Source organism: Amyelois transitella, chromosome 13, assembly GCF_032362555.1.
Source record: "Amyelois transitella isolate CPQ chromosome 13, ilAmyTran1.1, whole genome shotgun sequence".
Taxonomy (NCBI): Eukaryota; Metazoa; Arthropoda; class Insecta; order Lepidoptera; family Pyralidae; genus Amyelois; species Amyelois transitella.
The window spans coordinates 5,230,582-5,249,416 of NC_083516.1; the positions used below are offsets into that span (position 1 = coordinate 5,230,582).

At 35.3% G+C, this 18,835-nt stretch overlaps 2 protein-coding genes across 4 annotated transcripts in view; one reads left to right on the forward strand and one right to left on the reverse strand.

Moving 5' to 3' along the window:
• LOC106139895 (uncharacterized) overlaps positions 1-18,835 on the forward strand; it is a 112,878-nt gene that overhangs the window by 50,534 nt on the left and 43,509 nt on the right. The window lies entirely within an intron of this gene.
• Positions 808-3,421, reverse strand: LOC132902422 (uncharacterized). Its single transcript, XM_060947401.1, has 3 exons — positions 3,320-3,421; positions 2,745-2,794; positions 808-1,969 (listed from the first exon to the last, which is right to left on the reverse strand). Exons 1-3 carry the CDS (start codon positions 3,419-3,421, stop codon positions 808-810), a joined length of 1,314 nt encoding a protein of 437 aa, XP_060803384.1.

Below are 18,835 nucleotides of genomic sequence, written 5' to 3' on the forward strand. Positions count from 1 at the left end.
TAATTAGCTTTACTTAAATTAAGTTTTTGCTTCGTCCACCATCAATGAAATCATCATTAATATCATGCAATTTTTTAAAATATTTGACATGTTATAAATAATATTTAATGTTGCGAACTGCGGTTTACTGTAATAAGTACTCATACGATAACTCGTTCGGTACTTGATGTAATTCTGTTTCTGTTCTTTTTCTCAAAATCATTTGTTTTTTTTTCAGGTACCTACAAAACGTCTTCTTTTCGGTTCACTACCAGAACGCATAAAAATTTTAAGCATAAAATAAGTTAGCATAATGAAATTACAACTAATTACAAATTCCCATAATACTAATAAGCACAACACGTTTTAGCATACACTTTTTAGCATAAATACAATAAGCATAAACATGATTTCGCACAAACCAATTAACCATAACTGTAAAAAAGCATAATGGATATTTACCATAATGAAAATAGGCATAATAGAACCTTTTTTTTTTTTTTTTTTACTTGTGGAAAGACCTTCGTCTACCCGGCCGGCTACGGGAAGCCGGACGGGTTATGTGGGGCTTGAACCCACTAAAACCACACGGTGCCATCGCCTACCGCTTGTTGCCAGGAGTGTGAGCTGCCCTCGCTCATGTTCCTGACGCGGCGGCCGCTTCCACGGCGGCCTCGGCTCGGCCGCTCTCCACGGAGCGGCCAGCGGGGTGACCCGTCGGCCTTCAATTCTACCCGCTAGGGGAGGGCGCGCCTGGCACAAGCGCGCCTTCGACCCAGGGCCGTTTCGCCAGGCAGCGGAATCCCGTTTCCGCCGCCCGACCGGCCCTTATTGTGGGGGCAGCAGGTGCAGGGCGTATGCCCGCCTCCTGCGCCCAGTGCGCCGGCGGCGTATGGGGACGTCGGACGTGTCCTCTCTCACCCTTTCCGCCGCCTCTTTGCGGAGCATGACGCTCTCCGCAAAGGTCTGCACTGCTGTCCACGACCTCTCGCTGTCGACCATCTGTCTCACGACAGCCGGCAAAGAAAGGTCGTCCCCCACGACCGCGCGAAGCTCCGCGCGGTCTTGGTCCCAGGCTGGGCAAACCTCCAAGGTGTGCTGGGCGTCCTCGTCAGCACATCCGTCACAGTGGTGGCAGATAGCAGACGGCTCCCGACCGATCAGACACAGATACCCTCCGAAACAACCATGTCCGGAGAGCATCTGGGTCAGACGGTAAGTCAGGCTACCGTGCTGCCTCGCCAACCACTGTCCCAATACCGGACGGACCGCCTCGACGGTTCTACGCCCAGCAGTCGGCTGCTCCAGCCTTTGGGACCACTCTTCTATGGAGCGCTGACACAGCTCATTGCGGCGTCCTGCGATCTCCCTCGGTGCCAACCGGTGACCCTGAGCCACGGCCTCCTCGCGCCAGAAGAACAGCGACGCGAGGGTTTTCGCCTCTAGGTCCCAGGGAATGGAACCGGCCAGCACAGACGCTGCCTCGAAGGAGATCGTGCGATATCCCCTTGCGGCTCTCGTCGCCATCAGCCTCTGTGGCCTCCGCAGGGAGGCGAGGTTTTGGCGAGAGAGCGCATCCGCCCATACGGGGGCCCCGTAAAGGGCTATCGATCGCACGACCCCCATGTACAAGCGTCTGCAGGACGCTTCTGGACCTCCCAGATTCGGCATGAGCCGAGTCAGCGCTCCGGCCGCCGTCGTCACGCGCGGCGCTAATTCCGCGAAGTGGGCGCCGAAGTTCCATCTGCCATCAAGAACGATGCCCAAGTAGCGCATCGATTGCTTGATGACAATTGAAACACCTCCAACCGTCAGACTGGCGTCTGCAGGCGGCTTCCTCCGAGGGCCATGGAAGCACAGCGCCTCGGATTTGTGGAGAGCCACCTCCAGACCCAATCGACGGATCCGGCGCACCACTTCAGCGACTCCCGCAGTGGCGAGCAATGACGCCTCCCTGTATGTGGCGGATTCTATTTCACCAATGGTAGAACTAAAATAGGGAAACAATTTCTCTTAAGACTTAAAGGCTCAATACTGTTTGTAATCTTGGTATCGTCGACGATTCTGACAGGTTGTATTTGGACTGACTTGAGAGGTTTTAGCCAACGCTCAGACAATCTCCTTGAGAGACAGCTTACTTGATGTACCTACTACAAATATCTTAACCCTGTTAATTATCAAAATATTACTGGTATTATTACGACGCAATTTGCGAAGTTTATTTTCCATTACTTATGTACTAAGTCGTATACTCGCAATATTATAACCATACTTCTCCACTTTTTTTAGTTCTTTAAAAAAAAACATTATACACAACTCAAATTTAAGTATTGATTTTTTTTTATATTTATGCCAATATAAAAAATAAATACTCAATTTTGTTATTAATTTTTATACAAACAACCAATGTGTATTCAAACACATAATGTTTCGTATGAACAGACCTTTATCTCAAGAGTGACGCCCACGCTTTACGTCTAATTAGTACAAAAATAACGTCGGACGATTTGTCAACTTCCGAGCTTACGTCCCTTTGAGACGCCGGTGGACGCCCGCGATCATGTAAATAGATCGTTAACCGACTGTGAAATATCGTTCAGAGGTCAGTTTAAAACTGACTGTCGTAGTCGATGAAGGTAATTAATATTTATAAACATAATTAAAATTCGTTTAATAAATAAAGATATATAACACAAAGGTAGAGGTGGACTCTACCCGAAGGGGTCGGCAGAGACTACATTCCATTTGCTATGATACTTGCAAACCTTTCTTTCCATTCATAAGTCTCTTCACCTTTTTCTATGACGTCCCCGATCTGAATAATGGTATTGAATAAAAAATAAATAATACATGTGATGTCCCTTGGAGTCGCTGGTGGACGCCCGCGAAAATCATGAAAATATGAAAATAGATCGTTAACCGACTATGAAATATCGTTCAGTTATTAACCATGTGATCTACATGGTTAATAACTGAGTTTACTCCATACTGACTTTTGTGGCCGATGATAGTTATCTTCAAAGTTATATAAGTTCATAAAATATTCATTTAATTAAGCTTATTTAATAAAAAAGATATTGAAAAAAGTCGTTGTTCCTTACACCGAGGTGACTTAAATTATAAAAGAGGAAATAATTGTATTTTTGTTTGCAATGAATAACATTAAAAACTACATGATCGATTTTGATGAAATTTAGCCCTGAAAGAAAAATAGAATACTTCTTTCTCTGGCAATTCCTACAAAAGCGAAACAACGCGCAAAAGCTACTACTAAGATAAAACACTACAATTCCCCAAAGGCACAGGCTACATTTTTCCACTAGCCACGATCCCTACATACTTCTTTCGCATCACACATATTTGTAACTCTCGTCATGCAGGTTTGTTGGTTTAGGATACTCTTCTTCATAGCGCTTATTTTACTGTCAAAATTCGGAGACATTGCATTAAGAAGACACATTTAGCTCTTTCACATATCTAAATTAGTTACGGAATCATGAAAACATACAGCTGAACATGGCCTTTCAGTCTTTTTGAGACTGTTGGCACTGTCTCCCTCGCAAGGGATATAGACGTACTGTATGTGTAATTAAGAACGTCTAAAGTTTGTCAAATGGATTACAGATACCTACTCCCTTTTAGCTATTAGTTTGAGACCTTTTGTTAAATGTTGTGTTAATTACGTTGTACTCTCTCAGATGTTGTTTAAAAAACTAAAGCTTATGGCTACTAAAACTTGAAAATGTTTTTTACCGTCAGTCCCAGGACTCGTACAATATCTCTAGATAAAAATAATGAAACAATAATCCAATCCACTCTAACCCTGAATACAAGAAAAAGTGTTCGTATACAAACCGTATTGTACATTCTGTATGGGATGTGCCAATTCGTTCCCAATCTCGGCGCTCCCGCGGGAATATCTCGCTGAACAGATTTTATGGGACGTCTGCAGGGTTAAATCACACGTCAGACCGGGTTATACACGCTTCGTGAAAAATTTTACGTCAATATCCCTTGAATTGCTGGCTGGAAATAGGTTTTGACTTTTTAATTTCAGCTTCAAGTAAAATTTTATCTGTTTTATTTATTTTTTAATCTTACTTCTAGCTCAGCTAAATGTAGCGCTTCTTCTCTGTAGGGCCGGTTGTGGGTGTGTATTATTATTTATTTTAAAAGTCTGATTGTGTTTCCAGGAATTTTTTTCATTGATTATCAAATTTGTCATACGTAGTTTTATTAATATTTTGATTGTTTTAAATTAATGTTTATATAACATGAATTTAATTATAAATAAAAATGTATAGTTACTATTTCTTACAACAATTCAAGTTTTAAAAAATCTTTACAATCAGCCATTAGCAAATTTTAACACTGCCAAAAAACCGAAACCACATCATAGCATTTTTCATTATACGAGTAGAGGGGTCGTTGATTACTCTCAGACTCTATTAATTATTTTTCAATTTACATACATCATCAGCCGCCGCGACATCATTTAGTGTTTTTGATGGATACTGGCAGGGCATTGAACTATATTAAACGTTTACTCTATCAGTCTATATTGCTTTAACAAGCTTTAGCACCCTTTTGTTTATCAATTGATTCAATTATGAAAAAAAAAACAATACAATTATGGGATCTATTCTACCACAAAGTATATTAGGTGCGCAACTAAGTTCTCGCTGTTTATCGATAGATGGCTCCAAAAGTGAAGTGAAGCCAATTTTTAGGCATCAAAGTGTCATGGCGGTAGCTTAGACATTCAGTGAACAAGTGGCTTCAACAAAATTGTGATTCCATTGCGGCGTCATATTCTTTTATTTGAATGAACAAGTTTACGGGTACGGAGTTATAAGTGACACAACGTGCCGTGATTGGTTTCGTCGCTTCAAAGACGGTGATTTTGATGTTGAGGACAGTCCACGTGAAGGAAGGCCAAAAACTTTTGAAGACGCTGAATTGACGAAACTGCTCGACGAGGATGCATGTCAAACGCAACAAGAGCTTGCCTTAGCATTTAGAGTAACTCGCCAAGCCATTTCGAAGCGATTGCATACGTTGGGAATGATTCAAAAGCAAGGAACATGGGTTCCTTATGATTTGAAGCCAAGGGACGTCGAGCGTCGTTATTTCGCCTGCGAACAACTGCTCCAGAGGCAAAAAAGGAAAGGTTTTCTTCACCGAATCGTGACGGGCGATAAAAAGTGGATTCACTACAGCAATCCAAAGAAAAGGAAGTCGTGGGGACTGCCTGGTCATGCGTCCACGTCATCGGCTCAGCCGAATATACACACCGCGAAGGTTATGCTGGGTATTTGGTGGGACCAGTTAGGCGTTATTTATTATGAATTGTTGAAACCAAGGGAAACTATTACCGGGGAACGATATCGAACTCAATTAATGCGATTGAGTCAAACACTACGCAAAAAACGGCCACAATACCAGCAAAGGCACAAAAAGTTATTTTACTCCTTGTCAATGCTCGGCCTCATGATGCCAAACCTGTTAATACCTACTTGGAAACGCTCATATGGGACATCCTACCCCACCCGCCATATTCCCCAGATATCGCGCCTTCAGATTATTACTTGTTTCGATCGATGGCACATGGTCTCGCTAATCAGGAGTTCCGCTCACATGACGAAATCAAAAAATGGCTTGATTCGTGGATAGAATCAAAAGACGAACAATTTTATCGTGAAGGTATTCGTGCTTTGCCAGAAAGATGGGAGAAAGTCGTGGCAAGCGATGGAAAAAATTTCGAATAGTTTGTATGTATATTTTTTTGTAGACTAAATTTCAACTTTTAAAGAAAAACAGCGAGAACTTAGTTGCGCAACACTATATTATTCATAACTCTGTGAATTCTGTGATTCTAGTTTATATTTCATAAACAAAGGACTTGAAAGCAATGATTGATTTAAATTTCGAAATCAAGAAGCTTCCATTATTCTAATGGCTGCCAATGCTGTGTTATTTCAAAATGTTATAAATTATTGTTCTAGAGGCATCTTTGACGCAGCTGTAACTATTCTTACGGACGGAAGCAATAATTAACTGTAACATTAATCAGTTAAGCATACCAGCCTAACATAAGATATTGTTATTACAGGGATCGGCGGTAACGAGTTTCTTGTTCATCGTATAGACGCGCCTTCACAAATATTTATGGATTAGTGATATACCTACTTAATTATTTTAAGAACAGCGAGTCTTGAATATGAGTCAAAAGGTTCTGGTAAAGAGTCCCGTTTGGCCATGTACGATGAGAATCATTAACAGATTAAACAAAAACCTATGCTATATTAGATACACTCACGTTGATAAAAAAATCTGTATACAAAAATAAAATGCAAAAAGAACACATTTTAAGTATTAGTACACTACAATGAAAAAGTATAAATCATTTATGATTTAATTAATTTCTTAATTAAATAGAAATTACATCATTTTATTATTCAGCATCACATTTATCCTCCTTATTTTACATTGCTTTCTGAACTTGTACATTAATTGCGGTGGCCGAATCACGTCTTGCGTAGACTATGAGAAAAGTTGCGGCGGGACGGATTTATTTGTCAACTTCGTTCTGATAAAACTTTGTTTGACATTTGATTGTGAGGTCACGCCGCCTCACTTCCCCACAGACATAAAATATCAAATTTATAGAAATATCCATAGCTCGTGACGATTTTCATAAACATTTTGTCGATATTGTATGTTGTATGCTGGCTCTGTCTACCTCACAAGGGGTATAGACGTGATTATATGAAATAATAAATATTGTTTCTGGATTTCGAATATGAATACAACATTTAAACATAATCGTGAATTATTTTTTATACTATCACTTGATTCATTTATTCGTTCATTCAAGAATTTATCACAATAGGTCGATTTTGCAGGAAATGTCTTATCCATGTTTTCGATAATTTGTTTAAGAGATAAGTTTCGAGTGCCACCTCTTTTGCCCTCAGATTAATTTCTCTCCTTAATATTGACTTGGCCAACTTTGTTTTATCATTTGCTGTGGTTAATAAAATTGTAATAAACTCGACCGATCCCAAAAGGGGATGAAAATATTATTGAAGAACGATACTCGATTACTTGTTATCTTATCTTGATAAAGGAACTGATTTTAGGAAATAGTATTGCTTTAGATTTAATGTTTGCACGATGTTGAAAACTATTCGAAGTACCTGTGGATATAGTTTTGTTGGTCATTGATGATAAATAAAAAAGCCTCTTAAGTAGTCAAAACATTTCGTTTTACTGAAACATTTGATGTTGTTCTATTAAATGTAATTTGAAAAAGTCAAAGAAACGGCGTAATTGATATCTTTCACTTAACACCACACTCAGATCAAAGGCATCCTAAGAATTCTACATGATTAAAGCATATTAATATTGTACAAAAAGTTAATACGTGATTTAACAGCTGTTATTTGTCAGAGGCGGCCTCAGTTGACGTATGGTCGGTCGTTTCCGTCCCTTAAAACTCTTGTAATGGCCGGTATTGTTATTTCAGTCGGTGGAAGTTGGAAACCTAGCCGATGTGTGCCGAGTGACAGAGTTTGTTCCCTTTAGTTCTACTTTCTCAATTTGCTTCAGTGTAAAAAATATGCTTTAATCTGGTAGTGAAATAAAATCATAGAGTATGCCAACTACTCTTCCCGCACGGATAGTAAAAGTTATACAAAAAAGAGCCTTATAAACTAAGGATTTTTCATTTAAGCATTGAGCTGAGAATCTGTCAATGTCTCAATAAAATCATTAAATTTTTTATAACACCTTAATGTAGGATAATAATTAACGGAATGTAAATGAACAACAACTTTGGCGAGCAAAATAAAAATCACTTCAAATGTCTCAGGATATTATAATTATTGTCTTTACCCATAACTATTTCAACAATTTTACGCTGCCTAATTAGAAGCGACAAACCTTTAGAGCAAATAAGAACAAAGCATTTTGACGGCACACATACATTATATGAGACTATTTGTCTCAAGCGCATGTGCTCGCACGCTGAAGTATTTACGAGCGATACCAACAAAACGAGCAAAACAATCTAGCATCTCGCTTTCACAAAACGCCTGATTTAATACTACAGCAGGATTAAACTGCTAATTAATGTCCTTTGAAGTTAACCTTTAGGGCCGGTCGTCTTTAAATATATGATCGAAAACGGTACAGTAAACTTTAGTATAGATTAAGAGGACTTTGAGTAAAGCTAGATATTTACAACAAAAATATGGAACAGTTTACGTGTACAAATATATAATATGTTAAAATTTTTCCCAAATTGAAATACCACGCAATATTGAATTGTTTTGAGCGTTTTCCAGAGTCATTTCGATAGTAAATAATGATAATACATGCTTAACATTCATCATCATCTCTATCGAAACATCTGTTAAACATGGGTTTTTATCAGTAGGTATCATAAAAAAATAATATTTAAGTACATAATATATTTGGTTTATATTATTTGTATATAAGCAAAGAAGCTTTCTAGCTTTATTGAATTTTGTGCCTTAGTTTTTTGGCCCAAGTCTTTTCACTTTACTATTTTGCACATGCTTCAATGTTACTTATATTCTCAAATACTCCTTATATAAATAAGCACTTTAAGTAATCTTCTATATAAATGGAGATCCGGTTTTAGCCGGGATCCACTTACACTAATTCACTTTGAAATCGTAGATTTAAAGTGTTTTCGAGACATGAAAAATAGAATCGCCTTTACTGAGACATAAATGTTTTCAAGTTTAAAATTTTATACGACGTGCTCAGTAACATTGATTTTAATTTAGAAGATATTGAGTTCTTAGAAATTAAATTATCGCAACTATTTTGTAATAAATGATGTTCCCTTGAATTGATGTCGATAAGTAGCTCTTTTGACAAAATTAATCTGCAAAATATTTCGGTGCAAAGGTTCTTCTAAAAATAAAGATGATTTATTCATATGAGTCAAAAGTCAGGAGTGCCATTTATGTTCTAATAAAAATTAAAAACTATAGAAGCAAAGAGGCTAAAACTTCTTCTAATATATCTTCATCTAATAATGAAAAGACACTACCAACAAAGGACACAATTAGTCTTAACTAAATTAAACTATAAAGATGACAATCTAAAGCAAATACTATATCACCCCAATAAAAACAAGCCACAGTGGCAAGTGCAATAAACGCTTCAATTCCATTATGAAAATCAGTTTAATGAGCGGTGGTAATGACTCCGCACCCTTAGTAAATATAGGCGCAGTACACACTTGACAAATGGCTTAATTTCATAAGTGCTCACTTCATGAATAGATATAGAGCTTAATGTGAAATGTGTTAGGCATAGCTATTTTTTAAATTAAAGATTACAGTCAGTTTCAGCAATATACGAGTAAAAGGAGACAGTAAATTTATAAGCAGAAAGCGTCGTCTACGTTGTCGTCGTCATCTGTATAAGTAGTTATTATAAAATATAGTATCGTTAGTATATAGTTAGTATCTCGTAACACAAGTTTCGAACTTACTTCCAGGCTAACTTAATCTATGTAATATGTCTCGTATATATGTACTTATGTTTATATATTTATATTTATGTAAAACCATAATTGAATGACCAACGGTCACCACAAAGCATCACTCATGCTTCACTGAACTGTTATATTATTAGGGCACGACAAAGAAACCGTAGACCCTCATATATATGCAAATAAACTTTCCAAATGCGTTTTAAATTAAAATAATCCCGAATTTATATGTAAATTCGTGACCGCACTTTGTCCTCCGCGGTTTCTCTTCCCGAAATCGATTATTTTACACGGATTCAGGCTTAGATCCAGCTGTGATAAGATTAACGAAGGGTTTTACCAGAATTGAGGCCATCTAGGTGAATTTAATTTGTAGGTAAATATGTATTATTTTTGAAACTATAAACTCGTTAGTCTAGTAGGTAGTTTAATGAACATGCTGCCCTGGATGTGTAGAGTATTATGGAAGACTCTCATGGAACCACGGAAGCGTGCATGTTCGCGACATAGCAGACAAAATGCAGGGAAGTCGCCTAAGCTGGTACGACTATATCTTGCGAAAAACGGCAGACTACATGGGGAATAGATGTCTGGCCATGCCGCTACCGCCAAGCCGAGGTAGAAGGGGCAGGACGAAAATATTATGGCTGGACGTTGCAAAAGATGATATGTGGGTCAATGGACTGAAATCCGAGAACGCCGAAAAACGGACCAAGTGGAGAGAGAAAAGCCCGAAACACTTCTGTTGAGAGTGCAACCGGTAACACGCAGAGATGAGATGAGAAAAACTCGTTAGTCTAGTTACCACTATCATATCGGACTATCATGTTTAAATTCCAGATTGTATCCGAGCCATTTATGGAGTTGCACAAGAAGTATCGTATAAGCCTCTCTTCAAATTATTAAACTTTCCACTTCCTTGTCTGTACATATTCGAAATTGGAAAATTTGTTCAAAAAGCCTGGAGAGGTATAGCCAAGAAGCACAAGAAATATGCACAGATTAGTGTTAAATATTAAACCGAAAAGTGAAGTAAAATATCAGAACGTATGGAGTATATCCTTCAGTAATTTTTTCTAACGTACTTATTTACTTATCAATTTCTAAGAAAATTATCCGAGTCACCGGTTATTTATAAAAAATCATCCCTGACAGCTAATCGAACCTTTTTGCCTCGGGAATTGATAAAATGCTAATTTCCGAATGGCTGTCTACTTTGATATAACAACCTTATACCCGTGAGATTTTGATCGAAGCCAGACAAAGCAAGGTCAAGTTAACTTTTCGTTATCTATAATTTGTTAAAATACGTCTTAACTTAATGGTATTAAAGTGTATTTTATATTCAACTTAACAAGGAACAAATAGTAAAACAGTAAAAAGCATTAAAATATGACTGAACAGTTTATCTTCAAATTTTATGTCGCCCACATTAAGGTGAGCTTGATAAAAGATACTTTTTACGACGGTTTTATTTAGTTTGCCCATCTGAAGAATTCCATCAGTATCTTAATTTTTATTCTAACCTTTTAGCTTCCTATTATCTGAGTGTAAAAGCCGCAGTTTATGAGACCACCCGGTTATTTGGTTACATGTATATACACACCCCTGTGTCACTATAATTCGTCATGATTAAGTTAAATTTATTGGTTTTGTTTTATGGTCCATTAAATAGCTCCCTAGAACTAATGACTTCTTATTGTATAACCAGCAGTTAAATAAAACACTTTCGACCAATTAAAGATATCATTGATTTTTGATCTCTCAGTGATCGCTGTCACTCTTCGTTAGAGGTGATTGCGATCATTTAGTTGTAGATTGAACGGCAACGTAAGCCTTAAATTATGTTTCTTGAGTATAGATACAAGAAATTTAATTTCACTTTTTATTCTCATTGTAAATGAACAGTAACCATATCATACATATGAGAAGCTTTAGTTTCATTAAACTTACTTCCAGTATCATTATATTTCAAAAACTGAAATAAATGTATACTTTAAAAAAATAAAAATTGAGCAAGCCCCAAAGTAATTTCATGACTTGTGTTAGATATATACTTAATGAATGTACCCACAGTACAACGTTTTGTACAAATGAACAACATACGTATCAAATCATAATAACTTGCTGTGTAGTTTCGCCAGTGTTCATTAAACATTTTTGTACTTCCATTTTCTTGAGAAATTCAACTTAATTTCAAGACATCTAGTAAAGTTTCATTTTGTAGCAGACAACATAAAGCGAAGCATTTGTTTGAGACAAACCTGTACCTCTTACAGCACACTTGGTCTCGTCTGATGATATCTGGGCACATTTCAAATGCCGCTTTTGGTGGTCTATTCTGACAAAATGTATAAGCTTTAGCCGCTTCAATTTCGTACACAAGGGTAATTTATACATTATAACGTAAAATTTTGCTGGCCACAAAATAGGTTTTCTCATGTTATGGGTAACGAATACATTTAGGTTATAATATAAGTAAATTAATTTAGAAGGAATCGTTCGCTTTCTCTCCGATTTAATGATTTAGGAATTTGGTGTTGCAAGAAAAAACAAATAATAAATACCTTTTCCTAATGTAATGCAGTTTTATTATGTTTTAGAAATAAATAAATAAATAAATAAATATATACGGGACAAATTACACTGATTGAGTTAGCCTCGAAGTAAGTTCGAAACTTGTGTCACGAGATACTAACTCAACGATACTATATTTTATAATATAATACTTATATAGATAAACATCCAAGACCCAGGACAATCAGAAAAAGTTCTTTTCTCATCACGCCCTGGCCGGGATTCGAACCCGGGACCTCCGGTGTCACAGAAAAGCGTACTACCGCTGAGCCACAGAGGCCGTCAATAAAAGATACAAGTAGGTACCTACACATTTCTAAAGTGTTGTTTTTATGAACTACTTAAGGGCCGGTGTTCCATTAGACCTCTAACTTACAGTTAAGTGTCGCGTTTTGATGTGAACTCACTATTTCCTTTTGTCGGTCGGTTAATGTATTACGAGTGTTCACTATTAACGGTCTGTTTTAAGTTTCCTAATTTTTACATTATTTTCAATTTAATTATAACCAGTAGAAATTTTTTTAGCGTTAAATAATTAAACACTTTATAAAATTTAAATTGTAAGCATTTTTTAATGGTTATCTTTAGATTTATATTTAAAGTGTTATTTTTCGATGATACTTTGTATAATTGAGAAAATTGTCTGCCTAATTCAAATTCGGATGAACACCAAGATAGGCGCAGATGATTACTCGTACATTTTGTTCTTCAAAATCAGTAATAAGTAAAAGTAGGCAACCAACAAAAACAATTTCAAAGCATTCTCTAAGACATTTCTTAATCCACTGTAATATGAAGCCCACAGATGAAATCGTAATTACTAAAAATGACCATTGACAAAGCGTTAGATACGAGTAGATAGTATAATCAAATTCCCCACTTGCGACTGAACAAATTCGCACATATCCTAACGTGATTCTATTTAATTATAAAAACGAGCAAATAAAAGCATTCGTTCGTGCATTCGTTTTAATTACAGCGAACAAAAGCGATTTAATTACATTCGGGATCTGAACGCGCCCGTTAAAGTTAATGCTAGTTCTCAATAATATTGAAAGTGAGCTCTGCTAATTGGAGGATTTGCGTGTTAATTATATGTGAAGCCATGAATAAATTAATATTTAAATGTAAACTAAGTATTTATTTTTCATTATATAGGTAATATTATTTTAATAGAGCCAAAGAGAAAATAATTATAAAAGAACCGATGAATTAATTTATGTTCCTTGATGATGATTCAAAACAAATGATTAGTTTAACAAAGAATAACATAGATCAATTTTAACCATTAATTATAACTTGCTTCCAAAAGTTCAATGATCTACTACCGCATACAGTTCACATCACCAAAAACTGTACATGCTGAAAACCCATAATCTGATTACAGTAAATATTAAAATGAATAATGATTATAACAGACCGCGCGTATCCAAAGTTCTAAGCACATCAATCGTTTACTATCATCAGCTAACTAAACGTCGCATTGAAATATAAGGTCATTGAACTCGTGTATCGCATGATATATTGTATTCAATTTACCGGCTGACAGGGACTGAGGAAAAGCTTTTCGGTTACAAATGCTTGCGCTTAAAATGCACGCGATATGAATGGTATAAGTACGAAGTATGGTAAAATAAAGGCACATTTACATAGCGCGAATCATTTGTTGTCAAGGGGTTGGTTGTATTTTTTCGTACTTTTGCACAAAGTAGGCACAAATAATTTATGTCTTACTTGTGGATGATGACGATCTTGTAAATACTTTACATCTAAAAAAAAGGTTAGGTACCTTATGTCCTTTTCTCAAGTTGGAAAAAATAAAAATAATTCAAATACATTTGTATACTTTCAAGTATTTTTATTTCCAGTCTCTTTCTCGTTCCACACTAAAGATAGACTTATCGAAATTTTGGAAACAATACGAAGCTAACTATAACAGACTTTGATGTTCTTCATATTAGTAGTTCAATTTACAGTTGTATTTAATAATAGTGCTTGTAACTGAGAATGCAAATGTAACTCATTCTAATTGTGTGGATGTCTTAGGTTACAATATTTATTGCCACAATACTGATAGTGATGTAGTAGGTCAGGAATGTGGCTTGATAAAATGATTTAGCACAATGGTTTGGTACTATGTTGCGTGGTATGTAGTAAAATAAGGTAGTATAAATTTCCGAAATTGAATACTGCCTCTTATAAGTAAACAATAAGTTTAATAAGTTAAAATATTTTTTTTTGTTAACAAAATTGTAGGATAGAAAAAAAATTAAATTATAATTATTATTTATTTAGTAACCCTATCAATGCCGTATTTTTTCTCAAGAATGGTCTAATATTACTTGGTTAGACTTACAAAATTTCGACTACCGCCAGTTATAATTTTAGCTTCTGTTTATTTATGAGCAAAAGAGGGGCTGGAGGCCGTAGGGGCAGGTTCATTAATCATCAGGCCTTAATGCGGGGGTAAAACGAATATGTAAAGCGAACAGCCAAACAGCTGAGAAGGCAGCCTTCACTCGGGAAAGAGTAATCCTGATTCAGAAATGACACGGCTTGAGCACTTTGCGATTCATGGATTAATAGCTCAGACGTGTTTCACGCCGTCTTTTCATTCGGTGGGATTATTTCAATGTATTTCGTCTGTGTTGGAGAAACGTTGTTACTTATAGCATGCTAATAAATAAATAAATATATACGGGACAAATTACACTGATTGAGTTAGCCTCGAAGTAAGTTCGAAACTTGTGTTACGAGATACTAACTCAACGATACTATATTTTATAATAAATACTTATATAGATAAACATCCAAGACCCAGGCCAATCAGAAAAAGTTCTTTTCTCATCATGCCCTGACCGGGATTCGAACCCGGGACCTCCGGTGTCACAGACAAGCGTACTACCGCTGAGCCACAGAGGCCGACTTAATTAACAGAACAAAGAGATAAAGTTAAGTGTTTCAATGCTATTACTATTATTAAATTGTTCTGTAATAATCGACATCATTGTACTGTATATATTACGTATTAAATTATATACTTGTTTATTTAATATAACATATAACCTTTTGATCTTAGGCTGATCCAAAATTCGACATGAAAATGTGGTGTTTTCACTATAAAAGAAAAATATATAATATGAATGTAGTAGTAATAGCATAAAATATTAATTCTATTACTATAACAATTCGCTTTTGATCCCACAGAATTATATTCACCCAAACTGATAAACACAGAACTAATTATGTCTATAAAATGTCACTGACTTTTTCTTATCGACGCAAAAGTATTGTTTCCTATCACTAAAGTGAACAGCGGGCAGTTAATCATACCTAATCTACTTCTAATCTACCATTAGCCGAATGTAGATCATAATTAACTTGTGCACTCGGTCGTCGCAAGCAGGAAGCGTTTTGTTCATATCGTGTCCATCGGTTGTAACCAACCTCCCATGTGGAGCTGCCCTAACGTTATATTTAACGTTCCAAATTTAAATATTTTCATGAAATTCCACTTAGCGACATTGTTTATGTTTTAGCTAGATAAATTAATATCATAATATTATGTAAATAAATTTTCATTCATGTGTCACAAAAAATTTTGTCTGTTGTGTCACAAAAAAAAACATATTTTTCTCCAAACTTTCACAATATACACATATTACAATTTACATACATATGTCGTCTAATACAGTTACAAGGAAGTCTCTCTATAAAATGTTTAAAAGATCTTTAAATTGACTCAAATTTCGGACTTCAACTTCATTAAATGAAAAAAACCGTTTGTCTATTCACAAAAAACGCATTTCCTAGCATCAAAGAAAAACGCTGAATGCAGTTTATTCAGTGAGTAACTTCATTTCCTCTTTCCTCCGTCTAAGTGCCCTTTACAGAGAACGCCGTTGACCCCTAATTTAAGGCACCCCCACCTACCTAGGGTGACATAAATTATAATTTGTTTCGGAACATTTTCTTGAAAAAACTCTTAATAAAAAACAATTACTTTGTAAAAAAAGTTACTATTATCAAGAAAGCTAAAATAGACTAAGGTTAGTCTTCTGGGGCTACAAAGTCGAGAATGGTCGAGGAAATAACAGAATTGAGAATATTTCAAATCTAATTAAGATTTATCTCACCAATTTTAAAAATATATGCAATATAAATCAGTGGGTTTCACCATAGTTTACAAATAGTAAATTGAATTTTAGTAGTAAATATTTAAAACGTTTTCAATTAAATTAATCTGAAGCGCGTTCACAATTTTTTGTACAGTACAAGTAAAATATGTAAGTACCTTTTATAAAAAATATTTTAAACATAATGAGCTTATCAGTAAATGCTTTAAACTTCTTTTATAACATTATACTGTACAATATAAAATCAATAAGTATTTAGCGAGTAGTTTTATAAAAAAATACCTTAAAATAAAAGTAAAACCAAACTCTTCAATGAATGAGAATGACAAATCATCATTGGTACTCGCATATCACTTTCGTACATGTAATTGAGACACTCAAAACAAAAGAAATAACGAACTAACAGCCGCGTACAAATCGTCACATAAATGTATTTCCCACAAGATCAAACGTAACGGATTTAAAATATTCTGTATAAGCATCAGCTCTCAAGGAAAAATGTGTACCCAATTTGTCTCGCAACTCACGTCTCGAACAATTTGAGTTGGATACGGGGAGTGGTGGTTTCGGGCATATGTTACTGTAAAAGCTTCGACGATAAAGAATTCCCGAGTTTTCCAACATCCTCGAATTTTTAATAATGTGACACGAATATTGATTTACCTTACGTTTGCGTAAGGATTATAATAGGCACACTTCCCCTATGTGGACCTTGCCAACTCGCATTCCTAATGTAATTTTGTTAGGAGTTCACACAAAATGTCCATAAAACGATTTAAAAATGGAATTTCCGCCATTTATTTGACTTGCTTTTGTCCACGTTCAGTTCCAGATTAATTCGATACTATAGAAATGTCCTGAAAAAAGTAGAAACCTCTAGAAGATAAATATATCATAAAATTCTATGCATGTGGTTCATGCATATAATTTTTTTTGACATAGTTCTACCGGTTATGACATGAACACGTTACAATTAAAAAGACAAAAGAAAACACGGATAAATTAAAAAGACTTTCACATATTATATAGTGTATAGTAGGAACTTATTTAGTTGCTTGAATATGCAAGTTTTCTGATGATGTTTTTCCTCAAGAGAATTGGTACTAATTTTGCATCAACATGTATTATTATATAAGAGGTTTGCAAGCCTAACTACAATATTGAATAGGCTCCCACAAGACGTGATTAAAGTTATACTTGACAATGTGAGAATAGTGTATTAGGAAATATACAATTTTGTTGGTGTGTTTATGGCTTTGTGCTTGAGAAGCACTGATAAAGAGATACTTCGAGTTTAGTGTTATGTTAAAGCTATAAACATATAAATGGTAGAGAATATGATTTCTATTCATGATTTTATGTGAGCTTTTGAGTAAAGCATTAAATTATGTTCTTTCAAACTTTTAAAGTTTACTACAAAACATATATTTAGAATGTAGAAATATAGGCGTATTTGTAATTTCACTAATAAATAATAAAATATCACTATTTGATTTCTGATTATGTCTTAGAGTAAAATCCACACTAATAATAAAGAGGAAAGATTTGTATTTTTGTATGTTTGTGTGGAATAAACTCAAAAACTACTGGTCCGATTTTGATAAAATTTGGCACAAATATAGAATAGACCTTCAAAAGTGACATAGGCATAAATTTGTTTTTACTTTTTGTTTATTTCAAAATATAAAACACAAAAATATGTCCACCCGTGCGAAGCCGGGGCGGGCCGCTAGTAATAAATAATTTTGTTAAATAATATAAAGTTATGAAAAAATATTTATTTGACGTCAAACGTAAATGTTGTGAAACCAAAAGCTATGACAATTTTTAAGTGATAAGTGTCCAATAACAATAATCAAAAGTGTTGAACACCTCTGTTTTACAACTCTGTAACACATACCTACCAAAAAATTAAAATTAACTTAGTTATTATTTTACAACATAAAATGCCATTTAACATTTTCATGGTACAAACAACCATTTCCTTTATAACATATCTGCTTAACATCAGAAGAAAAAGATCCAGATTTCATTTATAACTATACAAATACGTCAAACCAAAAGCCGCCAAAGGTTAATAAACAAAGGTGATTTTTGTATACCGTTTGTTTTTTTTCATCAACAAAGGGCCTTTAAGATCTCTCAAATGGAAGGGAATGAAAGTAATTCGAATTTTTTTTTTCATTTTGTTTCGTCATCAGCTTGGAGGGCCCTTGACGAAGGGCTGTGATGCGACTCAGGTTTATTATTGGCTCAGAGCATCCACTTTGCAAAATGAGGTCATTTCGTATTGGTCGGGACTTCGTACGCATTACATATGATCTGTTAGAGGTTTTGAGGGATAAGGCATAAAAGTTACGTTAGAAATTTAGGTAAGTATGACGATAAAATTTAGGTATGACCTGAATGAAAATTGTGCATACAGTTATAAAAGGACAGTTTAAAATCCTCAATAATTCTTAATAACATCTAATAAATATTATAAAGCCGGATATTTGTTACTGTGTTTATTACTTCTGAAGATTAGGGTGAAACCTTCGCGGAATAGATCTTATACATTATAGTGACACTAATACTACAATTAAATTGTGACGGTTCACTAAACTTCAAT

What these genes read in the sequence shown, in the direction of transcription:
- LOC132902422 (XM_060947401.1), bottom strand. Translation starts at nt 3,421, where the DNA reads ATGTCTCCGAATTTTGACAGTAAAATAAGCGCTATGAAGAAGAGTATC. An exon ending in ATATGTGTGATGCGAAAGAA is followed by an intron (nt 2,795 to 3,319) that starts GTATGTAGGGAT and finishes ACCATTATTCAG; the next exon opens with ATCGGGGACGTCATAGAAAA. An exon ending in ACTTATGAATGGAAAGAAAG is followed by an intron (nt 1,970 to 2,744) that starts GTTTGCAAGTAT and finishes TCCCTATTTTAG; the next exon opens with TTCTACCATTGGTGAAATAG.